Source organism: Alligator mississippiensis, chromosome 15 (genome assembly GCF_030867095.1).
Source record: "Alligator mississippiensis isolate rAllMis1 chromosome 15, rAllMis1, whole genome shotgun sequence".
In the NCBI taxonomy this organism is placed as follows: Eukaryota; Metazoa; Chordata; order Crocodylia; family Alligatoridae; genus Alligator; species Alligator mississippiensis.
In genome coordinates, this window is record NC_081838.1 from 21,189,831 (window position 1) to 21,215,376 (window position 25,546).

Consider the following 25,546-nt stretch of genomic DNA (forward strand, 5'->3'; position numbering starts at 1 on the left):
AATTCTGCCAGCAGTACAGGAAGGTCTTGGGAACCTGCTCAGCACCCACCAGGGTCTGCATTGTGGCAAGTAGTCTCCTGCTGGTGGACTGCAGCAAGAGTTCAACCATTGTTTGGTCCTTCAAGGGCACCACAGAACCCAAAGGACACAGAGGCTGGCCCCCAAGGTTTGATGATGGGGAGGGGTTCAAAGGAAACATCTCAGGCAGAGGCCAGCCCAGGCGCTGGGGGAACGTGCGAGGAGATGATCTCCATAATTGTTCTTTCTGCTGATATCCCTGCAGTGTATAAATTTCCCCCCACTTTCCCTTTATTACAGCATTTAAGAGATTAACCTTGTGACTTCTGAATGAGCTCAGTTCTTTGGCAGGAGGCCCGGTTTGTTGCCGGAGGTGGCCATAGGAAGAAGGGAGGGAATGGGAGGTTGTTTGACACATTTTGAATGCACCTGTTGTTTACTGAATTGCTAAGGGGCAGCAGAGGTTGGGGACAAGGTGTGTAGGTGAGGGTGTGTGTCTAAGGAACTGAAATCAGAACCACCCCTTTTCATGCGTGCATGGGTACAGATCAGTTAAGGTCCCGATGTCTCTTCCCAAAGCCTGATTTCAGAGCCAGCTTTTCAAATGCAGTTCTCACTGCTTTTTGTGACATAGTCTTATGGAGAAGAAAGTAGTGTGTTACAGAAGTAGATGCTGCACAGCATCTCCAGCAAGTGAGTGGGGACATGGGAAAGTTCAACTGAGACCCTGGTGATGAGGTCAGGCCTCCAGTTACACCCATGGCCACAACCATGTTAAGCTCCAGTTCCTGTTGAATGATGGGATTCCCACCAGGAGGGATAAGCCAGTACGTCTTCTCTTTTGATTCTCTCTCCTTAGTTCTGATTCCAGAGACCTGGAGGGCTGCTGAGCAGGGCGAAGTTGGACTTGGTCAGTTGGAGCCCAGCTGCACTTTCCACATCTGACAGCCTGTGCCAGGTTTATTGTTCTATTGCTAGCTCTCTCCCCACCCTACTAAGTAAAATCCTCCAGTTGTACTGGCCTGTGGAAGCCCAGTGAGCTTTTGGATGAAATGGGCCTTCACCTCTGCCCCATGCTAGTTTGTCCAGACCCCACCTTGTTGCTTGCGGTAGAAATAGATGCATCTAGCACTCGAATAGGTGTGGTGCTCTCACAATGGCAGGTCCCACAACAATCCTGCATCTTCTTTTCCTGCAAACCCCCCAACAGAAAAGAAATCTTGAGATCCTGACCTGTCAACTCATAGGTATCAGAGTGCCTTTTGGGAAGTGGTGGCAATATTTTGAAGAGCCATGGCACAAAGTACAGGTTCTTACAAATCACAAAAACCTAATTGCTGACCTGGAGCCCCAGAAACTGGCCCAAGAAGCAAGGGGAAGTTCCCACTTGTATATAGAAAATCATAGGGGTTAGGATCACAAGTCAACAGGCCAAAGGGAGGGAACAGCAACATTGTGGTAACACACTCAGCGCCTTAACTCCCTACCACCCCTCTCCCCCTGCCACCTCCAGCAGTGTTCCCCAAACAAGTTTTTAGTCCCAAGAGTGGTCAGAGCTGCAGCTGCTCCCAAGTGCGCAGTTCCTTCAGTCCACAGTCCTGGTTGCCTGAGCCTGTGAGATCTCCAGCTCCCCTGTGCGCTCCTGTGTGGGGCTGGCCAGGTTCCACCTGCACACTGCTCTTTCCCTCTTCCTTCAGCCTGCACCCTCTTCCTTTTTCCAACTTCCCCAACCCCAGTGGTTTCTGGAAGCTGCAGTCCAAACTCCCAATGCGCACATCTCTGCAGACTCCCCCGGTTCCTCCTGCTGACAGACATTACCTTGACATTATACTAGAATATTTGTGTATATCCAAAACACTCAACCTAAGGCAACTTTGCTGTGGTGGGTGTTTTTCTTGAAGGCCCACTTAGACTTTCTGATGATGCAGAAATGGGAAGGTGGATGCTGTTTCCCAGAAAGCGGAATTTGACTCCAACCTGGTGCAGGAACCATTGAACCCTAGTCCCATTTTGAGGCCACAGCATCCTCGCACCTCCGTGCCAATGGCTCTGCTGTCTGCCGCAGCCAGGAAGAAGTCCCGTGTGAGGAGCAGGCCACCTTCACGTGACCACTGCCCCAAATCCAGGATGGTCTCTTGTGTCAGAGTAAGGTTTACATGCCTCTATGTCTACGCAGGCCCATGGTACTGTTTAGCCATGACTCCTTGTTAGCTGCGTACCCTGGAATGGAAAACTATCAAGTAATCACCTGCTACTTTGGTGGCCAATCAGTGCCCCCGTGGTCTCTTCCAGTCCCTTTCCACTTCACCCCAGCCTGTTTTAGGCTAAGATCAAGTGTGGTTCTTCCTCAGTTGAGTGGGTTCTCTATGATCTGGATGGTGGCAGATTTACTAACCTGGTATCCTGCATCCTGTGTGTATGTCTGCCCTAGGGTGAGCATTTGTGCAATTAATGGTGATGGCAGATTGCTCCTGACTTGTTCCTTCACCTTTTGTTGTGAGGCAAGCGAGAGACTCGGGGGCATCTGAACCCTAAGGTCTCCCAGCTTGGGGCTTGCATGTGGGATGTGTGCCATAGATCTGGGGGTGTCTGAAGCCCCAGGCTGACAGCCCGAGGCTGTCTAGCTCCCTGGCTAGACAGCAAACTACATGGGGCTGGAACATGCAAAGGAGTCCTATAAATCTGGACACTTGGTCATAGCACTAGGAAAGAGCTGGAGGGATCCCTCCTCCCCATGCAAGTGTCTGGGGTGCTCAGGTTGTGAGACATGAGAGCGGAGCACAAGGCAGGAGCTGTTCAGTACCTGATCCTTGGCTCCGATTCTGCTCCAGCCTGCCCCATTCTAGGTCCCTGCCCAGGTCCAGGTGAAAGCACCGCAAAGGAGAGGAGCCCTGGCAGGAATGAAGCCCACAATGTACTGCCAGTGGTCTCCCGTGCCCATTGTGGTCTGCACCAGCTGAACACGTGCTGTGAGCAGCTTGGATCGAGGGCAGCTGGAAGCTTGCAGGGTACCTTCACCTCAGCTGCACGCCACTCGTCCACAGGACAAGCAATTCTCTGCTCCATGCAGCAGTAACAGAGGTGCTGACTGTCATGGGGGGATGCAGTGGGGCTTCCAGCAGCACCAGGAGCGACGGCCTGAGACGGGAAGCGAGAGTGTCCATGGGGAGGGCACAGCACATATATGTCCATGTGTTGGTGCAGCCCTTCGTGCAGGCAGGAAGGACAGTGTGGCCCCTGAGCTGGGCAAGGGGGAATCGCAGCCCCCAGCTCCTTCAGAGGTGTCAACAGCTCCCTATGGGGTGTCTTTGTGTGGGCTCTGGGGGCAAGACCATGGGGCTGGAAAGCCCTGCAGCTCTTCCCCGAGACCACAGGGAAGATGGAGCCCCCCAGTCACCATGGGGGCAGGCAGTGCCCAGAGGCCCTGGCAGGAGGGAGAGCGGGATGGAGAGGAAGCTGTGAGGACTCGGGGCCGGGGCTGTGGGGAACGGGCTCAGCTGACCAGTGTCTGGAGCCGGGCAGTGGATGTCAGTGTCTGTGTCCCCCGTGCAGCTGCCCCCGCGCTCCTGTGCTTTGCCTTCACCCCAGGACTTTGGATGACGGCCCCTTGCAGACAAGACCCAGGCTTGCTCTCGGGTTGGCAATGGCAGGTAATACTGGGGTGCACTGGACAGGGAGGAGGAGGAGACCCCATTGCCCACTCCAGTAGGCTCATGACAGGCTTGAGCCAGATTAGGGACAGAAGGAGCTGAAGCCCAGAGGGACTCAGGAGGACCCACAGGCACAGGGAGGTCAGTGGCACAGCTGGGCCATGGGCCGGTGTTCCCAGAGCCCCACCAAGCACCTCCCGTGCCCTCTCACATGTGCATACGAGGAAACTGAGGCAGGGAGCGCAGCCCTAGGCCCTGCAGCAGCTCTGGAATAGACCCTAGCTCCCAGCTCCTTGGTCCAGACCAATCCTCCGCCACTGCATTGTGTGGCCTCCTTGTCAGCGCTCCCTCTACTGTCAGCTGCCGTGGGGACAGCCACGTGCCTGGAGAGCCTGAGCATACTCAGGGGATGCCTCAGGCAAGCAGGAGGCTCAGCGTGTTGGGATGGGGTTGGGAAGCCCTTTAATCAGGACTCCTACTCCAAACAGCCCCGGACCCCCCTTGGGAGCTGAGAAAAGCACTGACTTGAGAGAGGTGTGTCCCGCACTCCCAGCAAACCCCCTGCCCTCATCTTGGCCCCCTTCCTGAGGTGGACTCCTCATGATGAGCATGTCTCGGCTTCCTCCTGGTGAGCATGTGCATGGCCAGGATCCCGGGGACCAGCACCCCCAGCAGGATGAGCCCCTTGGTACGGCAATAGGACAGTGATGGGGCCAGGGCGGTGCCTGAAAGAAATGAGACATGTCCGGGGGTTAGTTCTCTGCAGAAACCTGCTGCTGGGCTGCACTTGGGCAGCAGCGGGCAACGGGGTGTTGGAGCAGGAACAGCTGCCCTGTGTACCCTGGGATGCCATGGCCATGGGGAACGACCCCACTGCCCCTGTGGCTGAGCATCACCTTCACAAGCTGCCTTGGGGGAGGCTGTGGCCGAGCTGTTGCTGACGGGGTTTGTGGCCGTGCAGGTGACAGGTGAGTCCTCATCTCCAGGCTGGTGCTGCACGAGCAGGGATTTCCCGGGGGTGACCACGGCACCTCCTCCTAGGTGGGCCCAGGTATACGTGGTGTGCGGGTCGGGCTCCCCAGCGCGGCAGGTGAATGTCACATTGCAGGTGCCGTCCACCTCCCTGGTCAGGCGGGTGCTGATCTCCAGCTCTGGCAGACGCACTGGGGAGGCAGGAGGAGAAAGGGCTGCAGTGAGGGGCTGCTGTGGACACAACCGGCTGCAGGCTCCCCCCTGCCATGGCTGGGGCTGGTGGAGAAGGGACCCAGGGACAGTGTCCCCTCAGCCCTGGGGACACCACCCCAGTGAGCGCTGGGGCGGCAGGAGGCACAGGTCAGGGAGCTGCTCCTTGCAGAGGGGGCTGGCTCTGCCCCGGGGCAAGCCTGGGCTCTGCAGGGCCGTGCCCCAACCATTCACTCTGGGGCAGGAGCCTGGGATGAAGCTACCTCCCCCCTTGCTCTTGGTCTCCCCTGTCCTTCCTCTGCCTCCTCCCCGCTCTGCTTTGGCTCATTTCCCCCAGCCCCCTTTGCTGTCCTGGTCCTTTCCCACAAGGTGGGCGCCAGCCCCACGGCACACACAGCGGCTGTGTGTCTGTCTGGATGTCTACCCTCATTCCCACTCTACTGCCACCCCCCTATACCCCCCCCCCCACCCCCGACCATGGAGGAAGGGCTGTGACTCCCTGCAGCCTCAGGGGTGCCTGGGTCAAGTGACAGCCTGGCCTGTCCCTGGGCATCCCCCTGACCTGGAGCAACCTTGATGCTTCCTTGACAGCTCCCTGTAAAGCAGCTTGTTTGACTTCCACCTCCATCTGCGTGCACACACACGTGAACTTGCACAAAAGTACACACCTGAAAGCACACATGCACGCGCATCCATGCACACACACTCACCGTACAGATTCAGCAAGTAGGAACACTCGTATATATTAATTCCCTTTCTGTTTTCTCTCAGCCGGTATTCGCCCGCATCTTGCATCGTCAGGGTGCTGATTTCCAGGGAGTAGTTCTGGTCAAAGAGTCTCACTTTACCTCTGTACCTCTGGTCTGGCACGGAGATGTGGGGCAGCTCTCCAGGCCTCCGCGGCATGATGACTGCCAAGGGCACCGCTGTGCCGGATGCATTGTGGAGAGGATTGGGGGGGAACCATGTGATGCGTTTGAATCCAGGTGCAGCGTTGTGAGGAAGGACAACCGACTCACCAAGGATCCCATTTAGCCGCACAGGGCGGCAAAACATTGTCGCAGGACTCACGCCTGACAGCAGTGGCAAAAAGGCAGCTTTGTGCTCAGGGCTTTGACCTCCACAGCCCTCGGCCCTTGGCTGGCACTGCCCAGGCTGGGCCAGAGCCCGTCACACAAAGGAGTGAGCAGAGCCCCACCACAGCCCCGGGGGAGGGGAATGGTGCAGTCCTGACCCTTGAAATTCCTCCCTCCCTGCAAGGCAGGAGCCTTTCCCCTAAACCAGTGTTCCCAGCACCAGGGCCCTGCAGGACAGGGGGTCACATAGGGATGCAGCATCGACCCACTGGACAGGGAGATACCAGGCCCCGAACGGGCAGTGCCTGGTGTGCGTCAGCCAGCATGTCACTGGGAGCCCAGATAGGAAGGAAGAGGTTTGTGGGAACATGCCCAGCCCAGGGAGAGGGCTTGGACAAAGGGGGACCACCATCCCTCGTTGGATCGGACAGTCCTGCAACGGGATCATCAAGTCCTGGTCCCAAGCTGCACAACTCCAGGACTGTATTGGTGCCAGATTCACAGCCTCGTGCAGGGATCGGGAAATGGCAAGTTCCCTCTTGCAGGTGGGCTGCGTTGCAGCCTGCAAGGGACTGCTTGGGGCTGCCCAGAGTGGGGCCCAGATGGCCCCATATGCATATTTCCACCTGCACACATGCACGTGGCTGGGAACACAGCCGGCCAGCGTGGAGAACAGCTCCTGCAGGCTGTCTATGGGGTGGGGGGCATGGAGGGAGCTTGAGGCCCCCACAGTCAGGGTGAGAGTGGGGCAAGGGCTGGGGGCACTGTCCAGCCAGAGTGGTGCATGGGGCCTGGGGCCCGGGGCCAGGAGAAGGACAGAGCCACGGGCGGCTCATCCAGGGGGCGGTGGGGAGGAAAGGGGAGAATGTGTCCCGCCTTTCCATTTTACAAAGGTGGTCACCCGACATGGAGAAGAGACTGGGTGCCCAGTGTGACGTGGGCGATGGCGTTCTTCCTGCCATGCCTTTGTCTCAGCCCCACAGGCACCCCACGTGAGTCCCACACGCAGGATCAGGCCCACACACTGGCCAGCCTGAGACTGCTGTGTCCTGGGCTGAGAGCCCAGCCCTACCCAGCTGCTGACCTGGCCCCGCGCAGCACTGAGCCCTCCCTGCTCCTCCCACGCATCCCTCGAGGATTTCCAGGCCTGGCACTTGCAGGGCTCCCAGCGCCTGCGCCCCTGCGGCACTCACCTGGGGGCTGGGCCAGCACCAGCACAAGGACGAGGGTGGCATGGAGTCCCCGCTGCATCCTGGCAGTGCGGGCACAGGCTGCTGAGCAGAGAGGCCGAGTCCTGGGCTGGGCACTCGCCCCAGGCACTTGGGCACGCCCCGGGATGTCCTGGGGCAGGTCTGGCTGGGAAGGAAACTCCTAGGATACCCCTGTGTAACCAGGGCTGGCATGAAGAACCCGAACCCAGAGGCGGCAGCTCGTGCTTCCTCTTACAACACTGCTCGTGCTCCTGGCCAGCACAGGATGAGATAACAGGGCCCGTGACTCAGTCAGAGGACAGGGGAAGGAGGGCCCAGGCCCAGGTTCTGGCACATTTGCATGAGCCCACATCCTGGACCCACAGCAATGCTTTAAAGCAATTGTGTCTGCGGACAGCCACAGTCAGGAGCCATTTCAGGACATTGCATCCCAGCATCTCCACACAACTCTGGTTCCCTGCTGGCAGCAGCCGTTCGGGGACATATCTTAACATCTCCCAATGCTTCAAAGCCCTTCCTATCTCCGCAGCCTCAGCCCTGTGGCCTCCAGCAGTGTGGAGCAAGCCACGGGATGTCATGTTCTGCGCTGCTCATGTCACTTTGTACCAGCCCTACAAACTCTGTAAGCTAGGCACATCAGGGGATGAATAGCTCCCACATCTGTGTAAGATCCTGAAAATAAAGTGGGAAGACAGAATACCAAAACAGAGGTCCTGGGGCATGCAGGGCTGACACAGAAACCACTCTCAGGATGAAAGGGTTTGGATGAACGGGAGGAAACCACAGCCCCAAGACTATTGCGTACAGTGAGATTTGAGAGGGCTCCAGGCAGCGGGGTCGCCCTCTATGGTGGTACCTTGATGTGTGCAAAAATGATATGAAGTTGTTCAGCATCAATGGAGGAAGGTGGGAGGAGTGCACAGGATCTCAGACAGTCTGGAGGGAACATCTGGCCCTGGGTGCAGCTCAGCGTGAAGTGGCTCTGACCCAGAGGGTGGAAGCAAAGTGAGAAAGCAGAAATCAGCCTGCTGTAAACTTGAACTGCAACTCCATTACACAAGGATCTGTGAAACCTGGAACAAGCTGTGTCCCTCTCCCTTTGGGCTTGCCAGCTGCAAATGGTATCATTGGGTATGTGACTAGATCTCTTGATTTCCTGTGTGAACATGAGGATCCTGAGGATCAAGATTTGCCTAATACAACCTGTGTTGCATGCGCCTCCGTTTCCACTTAGAACCATAGGCCGAGTCCAGATGAGCGGAGCCGTGTGGCGGTGCCACAGCCCTGACTGCAGCACCACACACCACACATTCAGGCATTTCCTGCACAACTTCCTTGCAGCACGGGGGTTTTATTGGCTTGGGGAGATCCTGGGGTCAAAAAAAACCCACACAAAAAAAAGTGGGTTGCCAGACGTGGCTGCAGTGCACTCAGTGGCGATGTGTAGGGGTGCATGGGGGCGCACATGCACCTCCTGAGCTCACTGGTGCCCCCCCTGACCAGGTGCGCTCACCGCTTAGGCGATGGGAAGTGGGGGCAGCGGGGAGTGCCAATTCCCCCCTTCAATCGCTGGCTGGGGAGTGGAGCGCCATTGCGTTCCCAGAAGCAGCCGCAGCTACTCTGGGAAGTGGCTGCAGCGATTGACTGCAGGGGAGCCTTTCCCCCGGTTGGTCGGATTGGCCATAGGGGTACCCCTCCCCCCCCAGTTGCTGACTGGTCACTGGAAGGGCATGTGCCCCCCCTGAGGTGGCACCAGTCACCCATGAGTGCACTCAACCCAAAACTGGAGCCTGGAAAGCTGAAGCCATGCTCTGGCTGCTGGCCAGGCTCTGAGCTGCAGGAGGGCCACGGCTGCAGCTCCCCCGGCCCCCAGGGCCCCGGGTAAGGCTGCTGGGGCCAGCACAGATGGGTGCATGGCATGGGCATTCCCTGCAGACAAGTGGCAGCAGCCTGGGATGTGTGATGTGGCAAAGTGGAGGGCAGGAGGGGCCCCGATCGATGTCTACTGAATGCAGCAGAGCAGGGAACGTGGGGAAGGAGCCAGTCAGCCACAGGGCAAGGTTGGCACATGGACCAAGGGGCAGCAGCAGGCTCCAATGGCTCCAAGGCTGGGAACCAAGGGCAGGTTGTGGCCCACAGGGAGCTGAGGCAGGAAGCAGGTGGGTGAGCGGCCTGGACCCATTCCCAGGGGGCTGGTTGGGATTGGCTCAGAAGCGCAGACACAGCACTAGTAATCACAAGGGACGGATGTGCTGGCTCAGGAGGTCCCATCCGGCTCCATGTCCATTGAAGCGGCATCGCACAACCCCGATTTCTGTCGCCCTGGAGGTCATGTCCCCACAACAGGTATCCAAAGACCACCCAGGATGCAAGTACCGACTCAGTGCTGGGACCTTTATTGTGGAAGACCAGCAGTGGATGGAGATGCACGGATGCTCTGCCCCACGCAGCCATGCTGGAGGTGGCTTTGACCTCCTCCACCCAGGGGCTGGCACAACTTTTTCCACCCAGCTGAGTGTCAGGATTCCTGAAACCTGGAATTGGGGAAGTGGCTGGCAGAGAAGACCGGCGCACTCTCTCTCACACACACAGGATGATCCTGAGCTGCAGGGCAGTCGGCCCCGAAGGGCCAGGAGTTGCCATCACCTAACAAGCCTCCAGAAACCATCCCCAGAGCCATGCTCTCCCCACTATAGCCAAGACCAGGCGGGAAGGCACCACTGACCCACCACCACGGTACTTGTGAGCAGCACAAAACGGGTCCCCACTGTTCAGTGGCCCCTTTGTTGGGACAGAAAGAACCAGCCAGAAAAGCACAGGGGCACGGAGGCTGGGGCTGTACAGAGACCCCCAAAGGGCCCTAGCTGGGACAGGCCTCCCAGCCCTCAGCCATGGCAGAGGGCTGCCCAAAAACAAGCAGAGGCTCCTGCCCCACTGACCTGACAGACTCCATGTCTTATTGTGGGCCATGGAGGCACCTGCAGACACAGAAGCCTCTGGTCCTTCCCTCCACGCAGGGCCTCCGGTGCACGGGGAGCAATCTGTCCTTATTAGCCAGTCTGTATCCCCAGGGCTAGCTCTTGGTACCACACAAAGAGCCAAAGAATGGGACATTCCCCACCCCCAAGGTTTGCAGAGAGCCAGGACAGGGACATCCATCAATTTCATAGACATTAGGACCGGAAGGGACCTCGCAAGATCACTGAATTCAGCCCCCTGCCCAAAGGACAGGAAGTCAGCTGGGGTCAGATCACCCCAGCAAGACAGGTATCCCAGCATTTCTATCAGGTGTCCAGAGTAGGTGCTTGCACCACTTCTAGGGTGAGTCTGTTCCAGACTCTGGGGACTCGGACGGTAAAGAAATTTTTCATTGTGTCCCGTCTAAAATTTTGAGAAAATTATCCTGGCATATGTCCACGAGGGGCCAGCAGGGGAGATTATACTTAGGGGCAACCAGAATGGGTTCATTAGAGGCAGGTCCTGTCAGACCAACCTGGTGGCCTTCTATGACCAGGTCACAAAATCCTTAGATGCAGGTGTCACAGTGGATATAGTCTTTCTGGACTTTAGGAAGGCCTTTGACACTGTCTCTCACCCCATTCTCATTAAAGAACTAGGGGACTGTGGCGTCAACACCTACACAGTCAGATGGGTCACTACCTGGCTAGATGGCCGCACCCAGAGAGTGGTAGTGAATGGGTCTTATTCGACCTGGAGGGATGTGGGCAGTGTGGTTTCCCAGGGCTCGGTCCTCAGGCCCGTACTGTTCAACATCTTTATCAGCAATGTGGGGTGAAGTGGGCATTGTAGAAGGAAGGAACAGGCTGCAATCAGATCTGGACAGGCTACAGGGGTGGGCGGATGAGAACAGGATGGGTTTCAACATTGACAAGGGCAAGGTGCTGCACCTGGGGGGAAGAACCAGCAGCAGACCTACAGGACAGGCTGGGGAACTCCCTTCTCATCAGTGCAGAGGCAGAGAAGGATCTCAGAGTCATTATTGAAGTCAAAATGAACATGGGCCGACAGTGTGGGGATGCGGTCAGGAAGGCCAACCACACCTTGTCGTGCATCCACAGATGCATCTCGAGCAGGTCCAAGGAGGTGATCCTCCCCCTCTATGCGACGACACTTGTCAGGCCGCAGTTGGAGTACTGCATCCAGTCCTGGGCGCCGCACTTCAGGAGGGATGTGGCCAGCATTGAGAGGGTCCAGAGGAGGGCCACCTGCATGATCCGGGCACAGCAGGGCAGGCCCTACGAGGAGAGGCTGAGGGACCTGAACCTGTTCAGCCTCCACAAGAGAAGGCTGACGGGGGATCAAGTGGCCATTTACAAACTAGTCAGGGGGACCAGCAGGCATTGGGGGAGTCCCTGTTCCCCCGAGCGCTACCAGGAGTGACTAAAAATAATGGTTGCAAGCTGGCAGAGGGTAGATTCAGACTAGACATCAGGAGGCACTACTTCACTGTCAGGGCGGCCAGGATCTGGAACCAACTTCCAAGAGAAGTGGTGCTGGCTCCTACCCCGGGGGTCTTTAAAAAAAGGCTGGACGAACATCTGGCTGGGGTCGTTTGACCCCAGTACTCTTTCCTGCCACTGCACGGGGTCGGACTTGATGATCTGCTCGGGTCCCTTCTAACCTACCAACTATGAAACTATGAAAATGGTCTTCCAGCAGTTTGGGCCATTAGACCTTGTCTTCCCTTGGGGTGCCCTTGTGAACATACGTTTTCCCAGTTCCTGATGCACCCCCCTTATATACTTATATGCTGCCCCCCTGAGCCTTCGCTTCTCCAGGCTGAAGAGTCCCATGTCTCTCAGCCTCTCCTCAAAAGGCCTGTTCTTCTGACCTGCAATCATGCATGTGGCTCTCCTCTGGACTTTCTCAAGCTTCTCCATGTCCTTTCTAAAGTGCAGGGCCCAGTATTAGATGCAATACCCCAGCTGCAGCCTCACCAAAGCCAAGTAAAGCAAGAGGATAACTTCTTGGGTCTTGGTTGAGATGCATCACTAGATGCAAGCCAGAGTTTTATTTGCTTTGTCATCGGTAGCTTATGGTAGTACATTGGTAGCTCATGTTCATCTTGTGGTCAGTCATGACCCCCAAGTCTCATTTGGTCATGGTGCTAGTGAGTGTAGCATTGCCAACCCTAGAAGTATGATGTGGAGTTTTCCTCCCAAGGTGGAGCCCCTTGCATTTCTCTATGTTGAATGTCATCACCAGGTTTTGAACTTCCCACCTTGTGAGTCTGTCTAGGTCAGCCTGAATCGCCAGCCTATGTTCTAGACTAGAGTGACCACACTTGCCCATAATTTGGTGTCATTTGTGAACTTAGGCAGTCTGCTTCTGACACCCGAATTCAGATTATTTAGAAACATACTAAAGAGTACTGGTCCGAGTACTAAGCCCTGGGGGACGCCACTGGTCACCATGCACCATGTTGACTCGGTTCCATTGACTGTCACTCTCTGGGTCCGACCATGGAGCCAGGTCCCCAGCCATTGGATCATAAGGTTGCTGAGGTTGCAGCTCCCCAATTTTACCATGAGGACATCACGGGAGACCAAGTCAAAGGCTTTTTTGAAATCCAAGTAAATGACGTCAATCTCTCCTCCCTGTCCAGGTGATGCATCACCTGGTCATAGAAGGAAATGAGGTCGGTCAGGCAAGACCTACCCGCAATGAAGCCATATTGGCGATCTCTCAGAACACTGCCTTCTGGTAGCCTGCTGTTGATGGTTTCTTTGATGATTTTTCCAAGATCTTTCCAGGGATTGAGGTCAAACTGATTGGCCTGTAATTCCCTGGATCTTCCTTCCTTCCTTTCTTGAAGACAGGCACCACATTGGCCCTCTTCCAATCTTCAGGAACCTCTCCTGAGCACCACGAGTTCTCAAATATCCTCACTAGTGGTCATGCTATGATGTCAGCCAACTCTTTTAGCGCTCTTGGGTGCATTCCATCCGGGCCAGCTCACTTGTGGCTGTCCCGCCTCTCAGGTTGTTCCCTCACACGATCTTCGCCAATTACAGGCATATGATCACCTTTACCCCGGTAGTCCTGCATCCTGTCAGGCAGGATGATCCTCTTGGGCTGGTGGAAAACCGTCGCAGAGTAATCGTTGAGATTAGGAGAACAGACTGAGATCAGGGCCCCCGCTCCACTGGTGCCAGGCGCTGTGCAGCCCCCCCCAGTCCTGCATCCAGCCCTCATGCAAGGGGCATGAGCAGCAGGTCAAGGGGGGTGCACGGGGCCCAGCCCCTGCCCCAGGCCAGGGCAGGAGTGGATGGGGGGCTGGTGGGGGGCCAACCCGACCTGCTGGTAGGAAGCCCGGCCCCTGGGGAGGGAGCAGAGCTAGCCGTCCTTGCCCAGCAGAGTGCAGACAGCGGGGACAGGTGCCACAGCCACTTCTCACGGACCTTAGTGTCTGGGCGACGAGCCGCGCAAGAGCTGCAGCCCCCAGCACGGGGTGGCCACGAGTGTGGGCTGCTGCTGGGAGGTGCGCGGGGGTCGCGCACGCGCGCGCGCGCCCGGAGCCGGAGGGCCCTGGGAGCGCGGCCCACCCCCCGCGCTCTCTGATTGGTCGGGGCTCCCCCCTCCCCCTGCTCCTATTGGCTGAGCGGGGAGGAAGGGGCGGTGCTCTCAGACGGAGCTCGCGGGTGAGTCGGGCGGGGGTTGCGGGCGCGGTGCGGTGCGGTGCAAGGCGCGCCGCCGCAGTGGGCTCCGCGGCCCGGGGACGCCCGTGCCGGCCCCGGCCCCGCCCCGCCCCGCCCCCGGCCCCGCAGAGCTGGGGAGCGGGCGGACCCGAGCAGCGCTCCGCCCAGCCTGCCTGGCCCGCAGGTGCGGACCTGCGCGGGGCGGGCTGAGCCCGTGCGAGCCGTGCTGCTCGCTGCCGGGTGCGGGGCTGTCCCGTGCCGGGGGCCGGGGCCGGGGCGGAGGGCGCTGGGCTGCACGGGTCTGGTGAAGAGACGCGAGGGAGGGTTGACAGCAGCCTTCGGCTCCCTGCAGGGGTTGCAGAGAGGAGGGAGCTGGGCTGGGTCGCTGGGGCAGGTGACAGCAAGGAGCAGTGGGCTCAAGCTGCAGGGAGGGGAGTTGAGGTTGGATGTTAGGAAACGCTGTCAGCAGGAGGGTGGTGACGCGCTGGAACAGGTTCCCCGGGGAGGTGCGGGAGTCTGCGTCCTTGGAGGTATTTAAGACCCAGGCAGACAAAGCCTTGGCTGGGATGGTGGAGTTGGGGCTGGTCCTGCTTGGAGCAGGGCACTGGATTAGATGTGGCCTCCTGAGGTCCCCTCCCGCCCTCATTTCGCTGATTCTGTGAATGTCTTCGTTTCATTTCACACTGCGCAAAAGCCCTTTAGCTGTCTTTTGACGAAAACAGCTGAGAGTCAGAAATGGGGAGGACAGAGTGAGGGATTAAATTTAAAGCTGGTGCCATGGGCAGGGGCTGTAGGTTGGGAATGAGGGGCACTGCCAGCTGGAAGAGCTCAGGGCTAGGGGAACTGCGGGGCTGGGGGAGAAAGTTGGGGGGTCCAAGGGTCACGGGTGGGAGGGCTTCCAGGCCAAGCTAGGCCTTGCCTGGGTGCAGGTGCCATGAGTCCTGGCGCATGCGCCCTGCCCCAGGACCCACCCTGCCCCCCCGCCAGCCTGATCTGAACCCAGGGAAGCACCTACTAGGTGGGTGTGGGATCCCTGCCCTGCGGGAGCCCTGTTCTGCCACCACAGCTCTTTGCCCCCCCGCCTCCTCTCCATCATTGCACCCTTGCCCTAGCCCCCAGCACATACATACACAGAACCCAGGCATCTGGGACCGTGCATGTGTACACACACACACACACACACACACACACGAACCTGTGCAGCTGATACGCCATCTGCCCCCTCCCACTCATAAGAACCTGTTTGTCTGACACGTGTGCACACATCCCCCCTCCACGGACTAAGGCATCTGGGACACATCAGCCATCACTCCCCTTCCAAGAACCCAGGCATCTCTCTCTCTCTCTCTCTCTCTCTCTCTCCCCCCCCCCCCCCAGGTATATGACACACAAACCACCCCCCCACAAAAGAATCCACAGTCTATCTGACACAGTCATGCACACACATGCATATACCTCGTGTCTTCCAGGCTGGGACCAGGGGGGCCTGAGATTCCCTTAGAGACCTTACACCTGGCACGGGGGTTCGACCTCCCCACCCCAGAGACCTGGTGTCAGTGTTTCCGGGGCTCCCGCTACCTGGAAGCTAAGGGGCCACAGGGGTTTGCAGCCACCTGCGGGAGCTCGTGCAAATCTTGGAGTTGGTGGTGCAAGAGCAAATCTTGGAGCTGGTGGTGCTGAAGCAGTTCCTGGCTATTCTGCCTCAGGAGATACAGAGCTGGGAGTTGGGGGCCCAGCATGGAGACTGGCACCATGGCCATGGTCCTGGCTGAGGAGTTTCGGCAGGAGGATGAGAAGCTGTAGGTGAGAACATTTCACCTTGAGCCTGGATGCTGCTGTACCCGTTTCCATGTCTTGAGGGATGTTCCCTCCCAGCCCCATCTCTTATAGGTCCCAGCTCCCCAGTGACATGTTTATCTCATCCCCAGGTCAGTGTGTGTGAAGGTCGAGGAAGGTCGAGGACTGCATCCTCAGACAAGATGCAGTCCACAGCAGCAATGCAAGACCCTGGTGATTCCTGGCTGGAGCAACCACAAGCCCATCGTGCGGACAGGCCTCTGGAGGAGTCAGGAGAGAGGCAAACCCCAGGGCCTGGGGACAAGCCACCTTGTGTCTGCAGAGAGGAGCCCCTGCCCCACCAGGAGTCAGGTGAAGTACCAGACATAAGGCCAGAGCATGGTCCGGGTGCCTGAGTGTCTGTCCTGCATGCAGGGAGAGAGGCTTGAATGTCTGCCCCAGCCCGTGACAGGGCTGCAATATTTGTAAACACGTAACCCTGTGGCTGGGCTGGGCCCGAGCTCTGATCTCTGTGGGTGGGCAGCTCCCAGGCTGGGGGCCCTGATCTTTCTCTCTGCATGTCTGCAGCACCCAGCAGAGACAGACTTTATCTTGTTTGGGCCTTGTCTTGCTGCCGTGCTAACAATCAGTGATGTAATTCATGTTCCAACAATCATGCCCTTGTGAGTGCTGTGTCCAAAATGGGGCTGGTGCAGGTGGTGAAGAAATGAGACTCCCCAGTGGCCTCCGGCTGGTTCAGGTACAGTTAACCCAGGGCTCTGTCCTGCTGCAGATTTCCCTGTAACCGAGGAGACCTGGGAGCAGTCAGCAGATGAAAGCTCCTCAGGCTGGTGCCCCAGACGAGGCCCTTCTCCTGGAGCAGGTAAGGAGCAGTGGTTTTATCCTTTCCAGCAGCAGGAGCCACCGTCTGTGGAGAAATCTCTGCCAGAACATTTTGATGGAGTCAATGCTCCAACAGCTCAGCAGCTCTTGTTCTCCCAATGCTGCTGGAAGCATTTCACAAACCCTGGAAAAGACTGACCTTACATTTCCCCTCCCCTGCTCTTAACATGTGGATGCTGATACATCTCCCACATCCCTGGAGCTTCTTTCCAGGGAGCAATGTCCCTGCAGGCTCTGATGTGGTGCTGTGATCACCACGCCACGCAGAGACAGAGTTATTGTGGCTCATCTCCACCCTTATGTCCATGGAGGTCTATTAGCAAGAGCTGTGGGGCTTGGAGTCTTCCTTCTCCCCCATCTTCCACACACTGAACCCTCTATCTTTCTTAGTCCCAGACCAGTATAGGAGACTAGCAGGGGTTTCCCTGTGCCGGCAGCACCAGCGCTACCCTGTGCATTCTCTTCCCCACCCTGCAGGTGCTGGGACCGTGAGGATAGGTGAGCAGAAGCCTCCTGGAGAAGAGCCTATAACCCTGGAGCTGCAGAGGACTTCCCCAGGGAGACTGGAGGAGAGGGGCTCCCTGACACCTGAGCCAGGCCAAGTACAGCTCCGGGCGGTGTTCGAGGCCGTGGCAGTGTATTTCACGCGGAAGGAGTGGGAGCTGCTGGAAGATGAAGACAAGCTGCTTTACCGGGACCAGATGCTAAAGATATACCAAACCCTCGTTTCCCTGGGTAAGGCTCTGGTTGTTGCTTCTCCCTCGAGCTATGCAAACTCTGAAGTTTTGTAGTCATGTCCCTGTGTTTCAACAGTCTCATCCTCATGGACTTTTGGCTGGTGGTTTCAATCCACTTTTTCCCCACTGCTCTATCAGTGATCAGACCTCGCTCACATTTCATACTGATATATCCTTCTTTATTTAATCCAGCTGCTCTCACTTGAATTGTCCCATTCTTATAACTCCTGGTGCTTCCATATTCAACAGTTTCATGGCAACATGACCTCCCTTTCCCTTCTCAGCATGTTCATATGATCTCCAATTTATTGTGCCTAAAAATATACAAACATATCTTCCTCGGAGAATTAGTCATGGATGCTTTTCCCTGTCACAAGTCCCCACTTTAAACATTCACTGAGAATTAGCTCCTTTCCACTCCTCTTTCTGGAATTACACTGATAAGAGAAATGTCACCCATCCATAAGTGTGTCCAGTGTCTCTTCTTTTTGGTACCTTGAAAACCGTCAAAGTTTTATCTTGCTCCTAGTACATCACAAGTAACTGCATCTCCATGCCTGTTCCTGATGAGTGTGTCAGTTTAATGCCTTTTTCTAAAACAGGAATGATTCATGCTTTGTTTCCTATGACCATCCTTCCACGACCTGGGTGACAAGGACCATCATTTATTGAAGGCTTCTCCCTGCAGTGCTTTCTCTTTCATCCTAAATGCTTGTTCTCCCTTGTCCGTCAAGGCCTTAATAGAAACCTTGAGTTCATTGGGTCCATTCCCCACATCTTGGTTGGTTATTCTGCATCCGATAGTCACAAACCCTCTTTGACCACTGCCCTGAACAGGATATCGAGGTCCCACACCTGACTTAATCTGCAGCATCCAGCTAGGACAAGTGACACTCTGGCACTATGATGATGAGGACAGTGGGGAAAACTCAAGGTCAGAGGAGCTACTTGCAGGTGAGTTGTGGCTGTCTCTTTCACCTAGCTCTGCTGTCAGTAATGCTTCATGCCCAGAGTGCCAGGGGGTCCTGGAAACTACAGATCTGTCTTGTGTGCTGCCATTCCAGGGTGCTGACCTCAAATACAGTACATTATGCTATAATGTGTCCCAACAGGTGTTGTTCCAACTCCTTGAAATTCAGTGATGTGGAGACAAGTAGCTGTTCCCTTCTTTTTCCTTTAATAAGAGATGTTAGGGGACAGTCAGGTTTGCTGCTTTGATTTTTCAGCACAATGTGGTTTCCCTGGGATCCCATGATCTTAAACTTCCATTTTTACTCAGCAATGTAAGAGTACATTCCCCAGCCCAAAGTAGCCATACCTCTCTAATACCCTCTCCCAGGTCATGATGGGTTGTGTAGTCAATGCAAATCAGCATGACGTACAGCGGCTTTTGGAGCCATTACTGTTGGACAGGAAAGAAACTGAAGCTGGTCAGGTTGACCTGCAACCCAGGAAGTGCTTCAGCATGGTCTCAGGCTGCATTAAATGGCTCCATGGCACGAGTGGGATTCAGAAGCTTTCAGGTTGTAGGGGGAAGTGAATACGCTACAGTTTGCACTGGAGTTGTCCCCTTCCTGTTTTGTCTGTGTGGCCCTGAGTGTCATGAAGCCTGAGACTCAGCACAGAGTCCAGGTTCAGGTTCATGCCAAGGCCTTAGAGGCGGTGCAGACTCCTGTGACATAAAGGCCACCTGGGGCCTGTCGGCAGAGGAAAGCTCATTCCCTGCACTAGACACAGCTGTACTCTTTTCAGGAGAGAGCCACAGCTCTAAGACCTCCCCTCCTCCTCAGCACATGAGAGTAGGAAGCCATTCAGGTACCATCCTAACACACTTATCCCACACGTGCTTCTCTTAGCAGGGCCTGAGGTGATGGGGTTCACAGCTGGGCCAGGAAGTCTGAGAGTCTGGCTCTGAACTCCCGCAAATAGGGAACATTAGCCTGGCACAGGGTACTGCCCCTCCCTCACTCAAAGCACTTGGGGTTTTAGCAGGAAGATCTGGATTTCTTGAGAGAACACAGGTGCCAAGGTCCAAGCCTGCTCTGAGGCCCATCCCAGCAGAAGGAATAGAAATGTTTGCCCTTTGCCGGCAGAGTATGGATTAATCTGGGGTTTTTCTTCCCCATGCAGGAGATGCCTGGCTTCTGAGCAGAGCTGAGGGCCCTGAGGTCCTAGAGATGGACTCGCTGAGACCTGAGAAGGAGCAATGGCACAAGAGTCAGGGCAGGCATGAAAAGCAGGAGAATATAGCAGCAAACCAGGTACCATCTCCAGTTGAGTGTGAAAGCGGAGAAGGGGCAGAACCCAGAAGGAGCCCTGGGTGCAGATAAGAATTTGTAGAGCAGAGAGACCTAAAAAGGCTCTGGAAAGAGGCAGTGCATCCAAGCCAGTGCAGTGGGGCAGGCCTCAGAGGGAACCAGGAGGTCACTGCCAGGCACAAGGGCAGAGCCCACCCCTGCCCCAAGGTCAGGAAAACCTTTAACTGCCCATCACCCGTGGCTCTTCACATGATAAGGCACTTTGGGTAGAAGCCCCACGTATGCCCCAAGTATGGGAAGCGCTTCACATGCCTCTTGACCCTGGTTGCTTACTGCCAAATCCATTCTAGAGAGCTCCCCCACTGCCTCACCAAACTTGGGAAGAGCTTTTTGTGCCCCTCGGAACTGGTCAAGCACTTAGGTCTGCACAAGGGAACCATCAGTACTGCTGTGTCGTGTGTGGTCAGACCCTCACTGATTTATTCTCCCTTTCTCAGCACTGGCGCATCCACCTGGGGAGGAAGATACACCACTGCACCGAGTGCAGGAAGAACTTCAGCTGCTGGCAAGACCTGTCCCAGCACCAGTGTGTGCAGCTGGGGGAGCAGCCACACCATGTCAGCAAATGTGGGAAGGGCTTTAGGAAGCCCTCTGAGCTGGCCAGTCACTGGTGCATGCACACAAGGGAGAAGCCACATCAGTGCTCAGAGTGTGGGAAGAGCTTCAGCCTGTCCTCCAGCCTGACCAGGCACTGGCTCATCCACACAGGGGAGAAGCCACATCAGTGCTGCGTGTGTGGGAAGAACTTCACCCGGTCCTCCCACCTGGCTGAGCACCAGCGTATCCACACAGGGGAGAAGCCACATTTGTGTTCTGTGTGTGGGAAGAGGTTCACCCTACCCTCCAACCTGGCCCGGCACCAGCTTATCCACACAGGGGAAAAGCCATATCAGTGCTCTGTGTGTGAGAAAAGCTTCACTGGATCGTCCCACCTGGCCCGGCACCAGCTTATCCACACAGGGGAAAAGCCACATCTGTGTTCTGTGTGTGGGAAGAGCTTCAACCAGTCCTCCAGCCTGGCTCAGCATCAGCGTATCCACACAGGGGAGAAGCCACATTTGTGCTCTGTATGTGGGAAGAGCTTCACCCTACCCTCCAACCTGGCCCAGCACCAGCGTATCCACACAGGGGAGAAGCCACATCAGTGTTCTGCTTGTGGGAAGAGCTTCACTGGATCCTCCCACCTGGCCCGGCACCAGCTAATCCACACAGGGGAGAAGCCACATCGGTGCTCAGACTGTGGGAAAAGCTTCACCCGATCCTATGACCTGGCTCAGCACCAACGTATCCACACAGGAGAGAAGCCACATCAGTGCTGTGTGTGTGGGAAGAGCTTCACCCAATCCTCCGCCCTGGCTCAGCATCAGCGTATCCACACAGTGGGGAAGCCACACGAGTGCTCTGTGTTTGGGAAGAGCTTCAACCAGTCCTCTAAGCTGGCCAGTCACCAGCTCTGTGAAAAAAACAACCCTTCGCCTGGCTTCCTGGTCTGAGACAGCCCAGTCCCTGCAGGCTTTTGATTTAGCTCTACCTGGTCACCTAGGCAACTGGGCTATAAAAATTCCTAAGGGAGGGGGAGCTCACTCTTCCTTTGTCCTGTAGTAGGCATTTTTGGGAAGGAGAGGCAGTCATTTTGGGGACTCAGCCAAGCTTGGACCTCTGGAGAGCCACACTAGATGACTATACTGTGAGTAGATATGGGAACATAGCCAGGGTATTAGTATATTAGGATTAAGTGATTTTAGAGGTAAAAGGGCCACAAGTCCATTTTTGTATGACCCAATGTATTAGAGATTGCTCAAGGTATTTTTTTTTCTCTTAAACTTCCTCTCTTCTCTACCGTCCCCCTTCCCCACCCCCTCTCCCTCTCTGATCAATAAGAACTATCTGTTACAGTGTTCCTGCTGTGAATCTCCGAGGGGGAGATGGAAGAGACAAGCCTTTATAGCTCCCATTGCTAGGCTAGCTAAGGTGGGCTTGGCTTTTTACTTTTCTCTGGTACAGGAGGCTACTTTTGAATGGTTCAGGCTAAAAGGAGCACTCGGCAATACTCCCGGTGGGCAAAGCACCCTCAAGGTCTGAAGGGTCTGTGTACCCCAGGCTGCACAGAGCCCTAACAGACCAGTGCCCGGGTGGTGGCAGCATTACCCCAGGCTTGTGGAAGGTCTCCAGGAAAGGGGACAGCTGGACGCAACCTACCCTTCCCTAACTGGCTACCAGGGACAGGTCACACAACCCGTGCATTTGTACTATGATCATGGTTTTTGGCCCAGGTGGTTTTACTTACCTGGCAGGGGAGATGCCCTTCTTCTCAGCTTTGAATGCCTTGATATAGTCAGAGGGTGAATGCCTGTCCCCTGCACTTTGCTCAGGCTGGCCCCCACGAGAGCCTACCAATGCCTCCAAATGCAAGGATCTCATCTGTTCAATTAATGGTGATGGCAGATTTCTCCTGGGCATTCCCTCTCATTTGCTCCTTCACCTTTTGTCTTGTGCCAAATTAGACTTGGGGGCATCTGAAGCCCAAGGTCTCTGGGCTTGGGGCTTGCATATAGGTTGCCTGCCATGGATCTGGGGGTGTCTGAAGCCCCAGACTGAAGAGTCTGGAGGGGAGGAGACTCGCCGGTGGTTGCACGACACAGACTTGAACAGTTGAGTTCTGCTCAGTCGATAGAATTTGGAATGAATTTGGCTCATTTGGCCCAAGACATGAAATTTAAAAAAAGAAAAAAAAGTCCCCCCCCACCCTCCCGCCAGTTCTTCTCTCTCTCTGCTGAGATGATCATCTCCACTTGTTTCTTTTGAAAAGTTTACACACCTTCACTTTGCTTTCTTGTGATCTCTGTCTCCCTCTCTATCTTCTTTCTTTTTACATTGATCCTCAAGTTTTTCAGCTGCTGTTTTTTTTAGTTTTTTCTTTGAATCAGCATCTTTTCACTCATTATTTGGGGGAGGAGGGGGGTTCTTCCTTTCTTATCAGTTCATCTAGTGGCCATGAGGCCCCTTTCTTCCAGACTGCTTTTCAGCACCTTAGCTTATTATAATTTAGTGTGACTACAGTATAGAATAACCAGTACTCCTAAAGCAGTCATCAGCAGCTAAAAGTCTAACTGGGAGGAGGTATCAAGTGGGGCTTCCCAGGAATGTGTCTTCTTCAGTATTTTTATTAATGCTTTGGATTACAGAACTGAAAGCATGCTTAGCAAAATTGATTGCCTTGGACAGTAAGACTAGGATCCAGAATAACCTTAATAAACTTGAGAAATTGACCAAAGTTAATGAAATGTGATTCAATAAATCCTGAACTTGGACAGAACAGTCTCATGCACCAGTACAGACTGGCCAGGCTGCAGGACTGCAGACAAGGATCTGGGGATTTTAACTAACCATAAACTGAATATGAGCCAGCAGCATTTTCTTGCTGCCATAGGTGAAGAGAGTGACAGTCAATGGAACTGAGTCAACATGGTGCATGGTGACCAGTGGCATCCCCCAGGGCTTAGTACTTGGACCAGTACTAGTTAATATGTTTATAAATAATCTGAATTCAGGTATCAGAAGCAGACTGCCTAAGTTCACAGATGACACCAAATTATGGGTAAGCATGGTCACTCTGGTCTAGAGGATAGGCTGATGATTCAGGCTGACCTAGACAGGCTCACAAGGTGGGAAGTTCAAAACCTGGAGATGACATTCAACACAGAGAAATGCAAGGGGCTCCACCTTGGGAGAAAAAACCCACATTATACTTCTAGGGTTGGCAGTGCTACATGCACTAGCACCACGACCGAAAGAGACTTGGGAGTCACGACTGACCACAAGATGAACATGAGCTACCAATGCACTACTGTGAGCTACCAATGTCACAACTGGCAAAGCTAATCAAACTCTGGCTTGCATCTAGTGATGCATCTCAACCAAGACCCAAGAAGTTATCCTCTTGCTTTACTTGGCTTTGGTGAGGCCGCAGCTGGAGTACTACATCCAATACTGGGCATTGCACTTTAGAAAGGACATGGAGAAGCTTGAGAGAGTCCAGAGGAGAGCCATACATGCATCATTGCAGGTCAGGAGAGCAGGCCTTATGAGGAGAGGCTGAGGGACATGGGACTCTTTAGTCTGGAGGAGCGAAGGCTCAGGGGTGACTTGGTGGCAGCCTATATATAAGCAGGGTGCATCAGGAACTGGGAGAACATCTGTTCACCAGGGCACCCCAAGGGAAGACAAGGTCTAATGGCCCAAACTGCTGGAAGACCATTTTAGACTGGATGTAAGGAAAAATTTCTTTACTGTTTGAGTCTCTGGAGTCTGAGTCTCCATAGCCGAGGGCTGGGAGGCCTGTCCCAACTAGGGCCCTTTGGGGGTCTCTGTACAGCCCCAGCCTCTGTGCCCCTGCGCTTTTCTGGCTGGTTCTTGGAAGACCATTTTAGATGGGACACAATGAAAAACTTCTTTACCATCTGAGTCCCCAGAGTCTGGAACAGACTCACCCTAGAAGTGGTGCAAGCACCTACTTTGGATACCTTATAGATATGCTTGGATGCCTATCTTGCTGGGGTGATCTGACCCCGGCTGACTTCCTGCACCTTGGGCAGGGGGCTGGATTCAATGATCTTGCGAGGTCCCTTCCAGCTCTAATATCTATGAAATCTATGGATGTCCCTGTCCTGGCTCTCTGCAAACCTTGGGGGTGGGGAATGTCCCCTTCTTTGGCTCTTTGTGTGGTACCAAGAGCTGGCCCTGGGGATATAGACTGCCTTTGTGGCCACCTTTGTTTCTTCCCCAAAAACTCTGCTCTGTGACAATGTGATTAGGATGGGCCCAGCAGAGGAGACACACATTTACCCTATCTGTTTGGGTAGCCTGAGCTGGATACATTCCTGAGGGAGGGGGGAAACCTGCTCCCTCTGCCTATGTGACTAGTATCACCTACTTGGGTGAGGGGCTTCCTTCCTGGAGGGCTAGAGTCTGCCCAGCAACTAGTGATGTATTTCAAATCGGTTGGCTGACAGCCAACAGGTGCTGGCCTCCATTGGACCAGGTAAATGAGGTCACAAGGGCTATATAAGTTAAGGACTGCCCAGGAGGAGGGGGCAGCAGCCATGAGGGATACTCAGAGACAGAGAAGAGCTGTACCATCTGAAACTTGCTCTCTCTCAAAACTCATAATCAAGGAACCAGCTGCCTCCAGAGGGAATCTCTACCTGCCTCGGGATGCTACTTGTGAGTAAGCTACCTGAGATCCACCTAGACATATAGCTTGCAGTAACTCAGATGCGTGATCGAAGGCTACCCAGCCAGGGGAGTTTGCTGTATGGGATTTCTCTGATATTGCTCTACCCTGTACCCTAGTCTCACCCTAACCTCCGTAACCAATAAAGGTCTTTGTACCTAGTGTGGGAGACTTATTGGGAATGGGTCTAGTTTATGCCTTGGGGTCCCCTTGGTTCGGCTGACTAAGGGAGACCACTACTTGTGCTTCTGACTGAGGGGAACATCCCAACTTATTGAAGTGAATCAAGTCCCCTTGAGGGCTACTAGGCTTGTGTTTCCCAGGGTGCGAGTACAAGGGGAGAATGACATCCTGGGATTTGCTTGAGAAGCATCTATGGATGCAAGCCAGCATTTTGGTCGCTTTACTAACCGCCGCATCGCATTGCAGGCTCATGTTCATCTTGTGGTCAATGATGACCCCCAAGTCTCTTTCTTCCATAGTGCTAGCCAACATAGCACTGCTGAGCCTATAAGGATGCTGCGGGTTTTTTTTCCCCAAGGTGGAGAACCTTGCATTTATCGGTGTTGAACACCATCAGATTCTTGTCCGCCCACTTGCTGAGCCTGTCCAGGTCAGCCTGGATCACCCGCCTGTCTTCTGGTGTGGATGCTTTGCCCCAAAGTTTGGTGTCATCGGCGAACTTGGCCAGTCCGCTTCTGACTCCAGTGTCCACATCATTAATGAAGATGTTGAACAGTATGGGTCCAAGGACAGAGCCTTGGGGGACCCCACTGGTCACAG

General features: G+C 55.1%; 2 protein-coding genes across 2 annotated transcripts in view; one reads left to right on the plus strand and one right to left on the minus strand.

Annotated features, from left to right (window-relative positions):
• LOC102564873 (zinc finger protein with KRAB and SCAN domains 7) overlaps window positions 1–24,925 on the plus strand; it is a 32,879-nt gene extending 7,954 nt beyond the window's left edge. Inside the window, exons 9-15 of the mRNA XM_059719096.1 lie at window positions 1,716–1,812; window positions 15,725–15,944; window positions 16,366–16,455; window positions 16,953–17,210; window positions 18,050–18,166; window positions 19,343–19,473; window positions 19,968–24,925. Of these exons, the coding sequence (XP_059575079.1) occupies window positions 1,716–1,812; window positions 15,725–15,944; window positions 16,366–16,455; window positions 16,953–17,210; window positions 18,050–18,166; window positions 19,343–19,473; window positions 19,968–21,023 (1,969 nt within the window). The 3' untranslated portion in view covers window positions 21,024–24,925. The remainder of the gene's footprint in view (window positions 1–1,715; window positions 1,813–15,724; window positions 15,945–16,365; window positions 16,456–16,952; window positions 17,211–18,049; window positions 18,167–19,342; window positions 19,474–19,967) is intronic.
• Window positions 4,175–5,898, minus strand: LOC132245784 (SLAM family member 5-like). Its single transcript, XM_059718663.1, has 3 exons — window positions 5,561–5,898; window positions 4,565–4,831; window positions 4,175–4,393 (listed from the first exon to the last, which is right to left on the minus strand). Exons 1-3 carry the CDS (start codon window positions 5,754–5,756, stop codon window positions 4,236–4,238), a joined length of 621 nt encoding a protein of 206 aa, XP_059574646.1. The 5' UTR covers window positions 5,757–5,898; the 3' UTR covers window positions 4,175–4,235.
• Window positions 24,926–25,546: the final 621 nt, after the last annotated feature.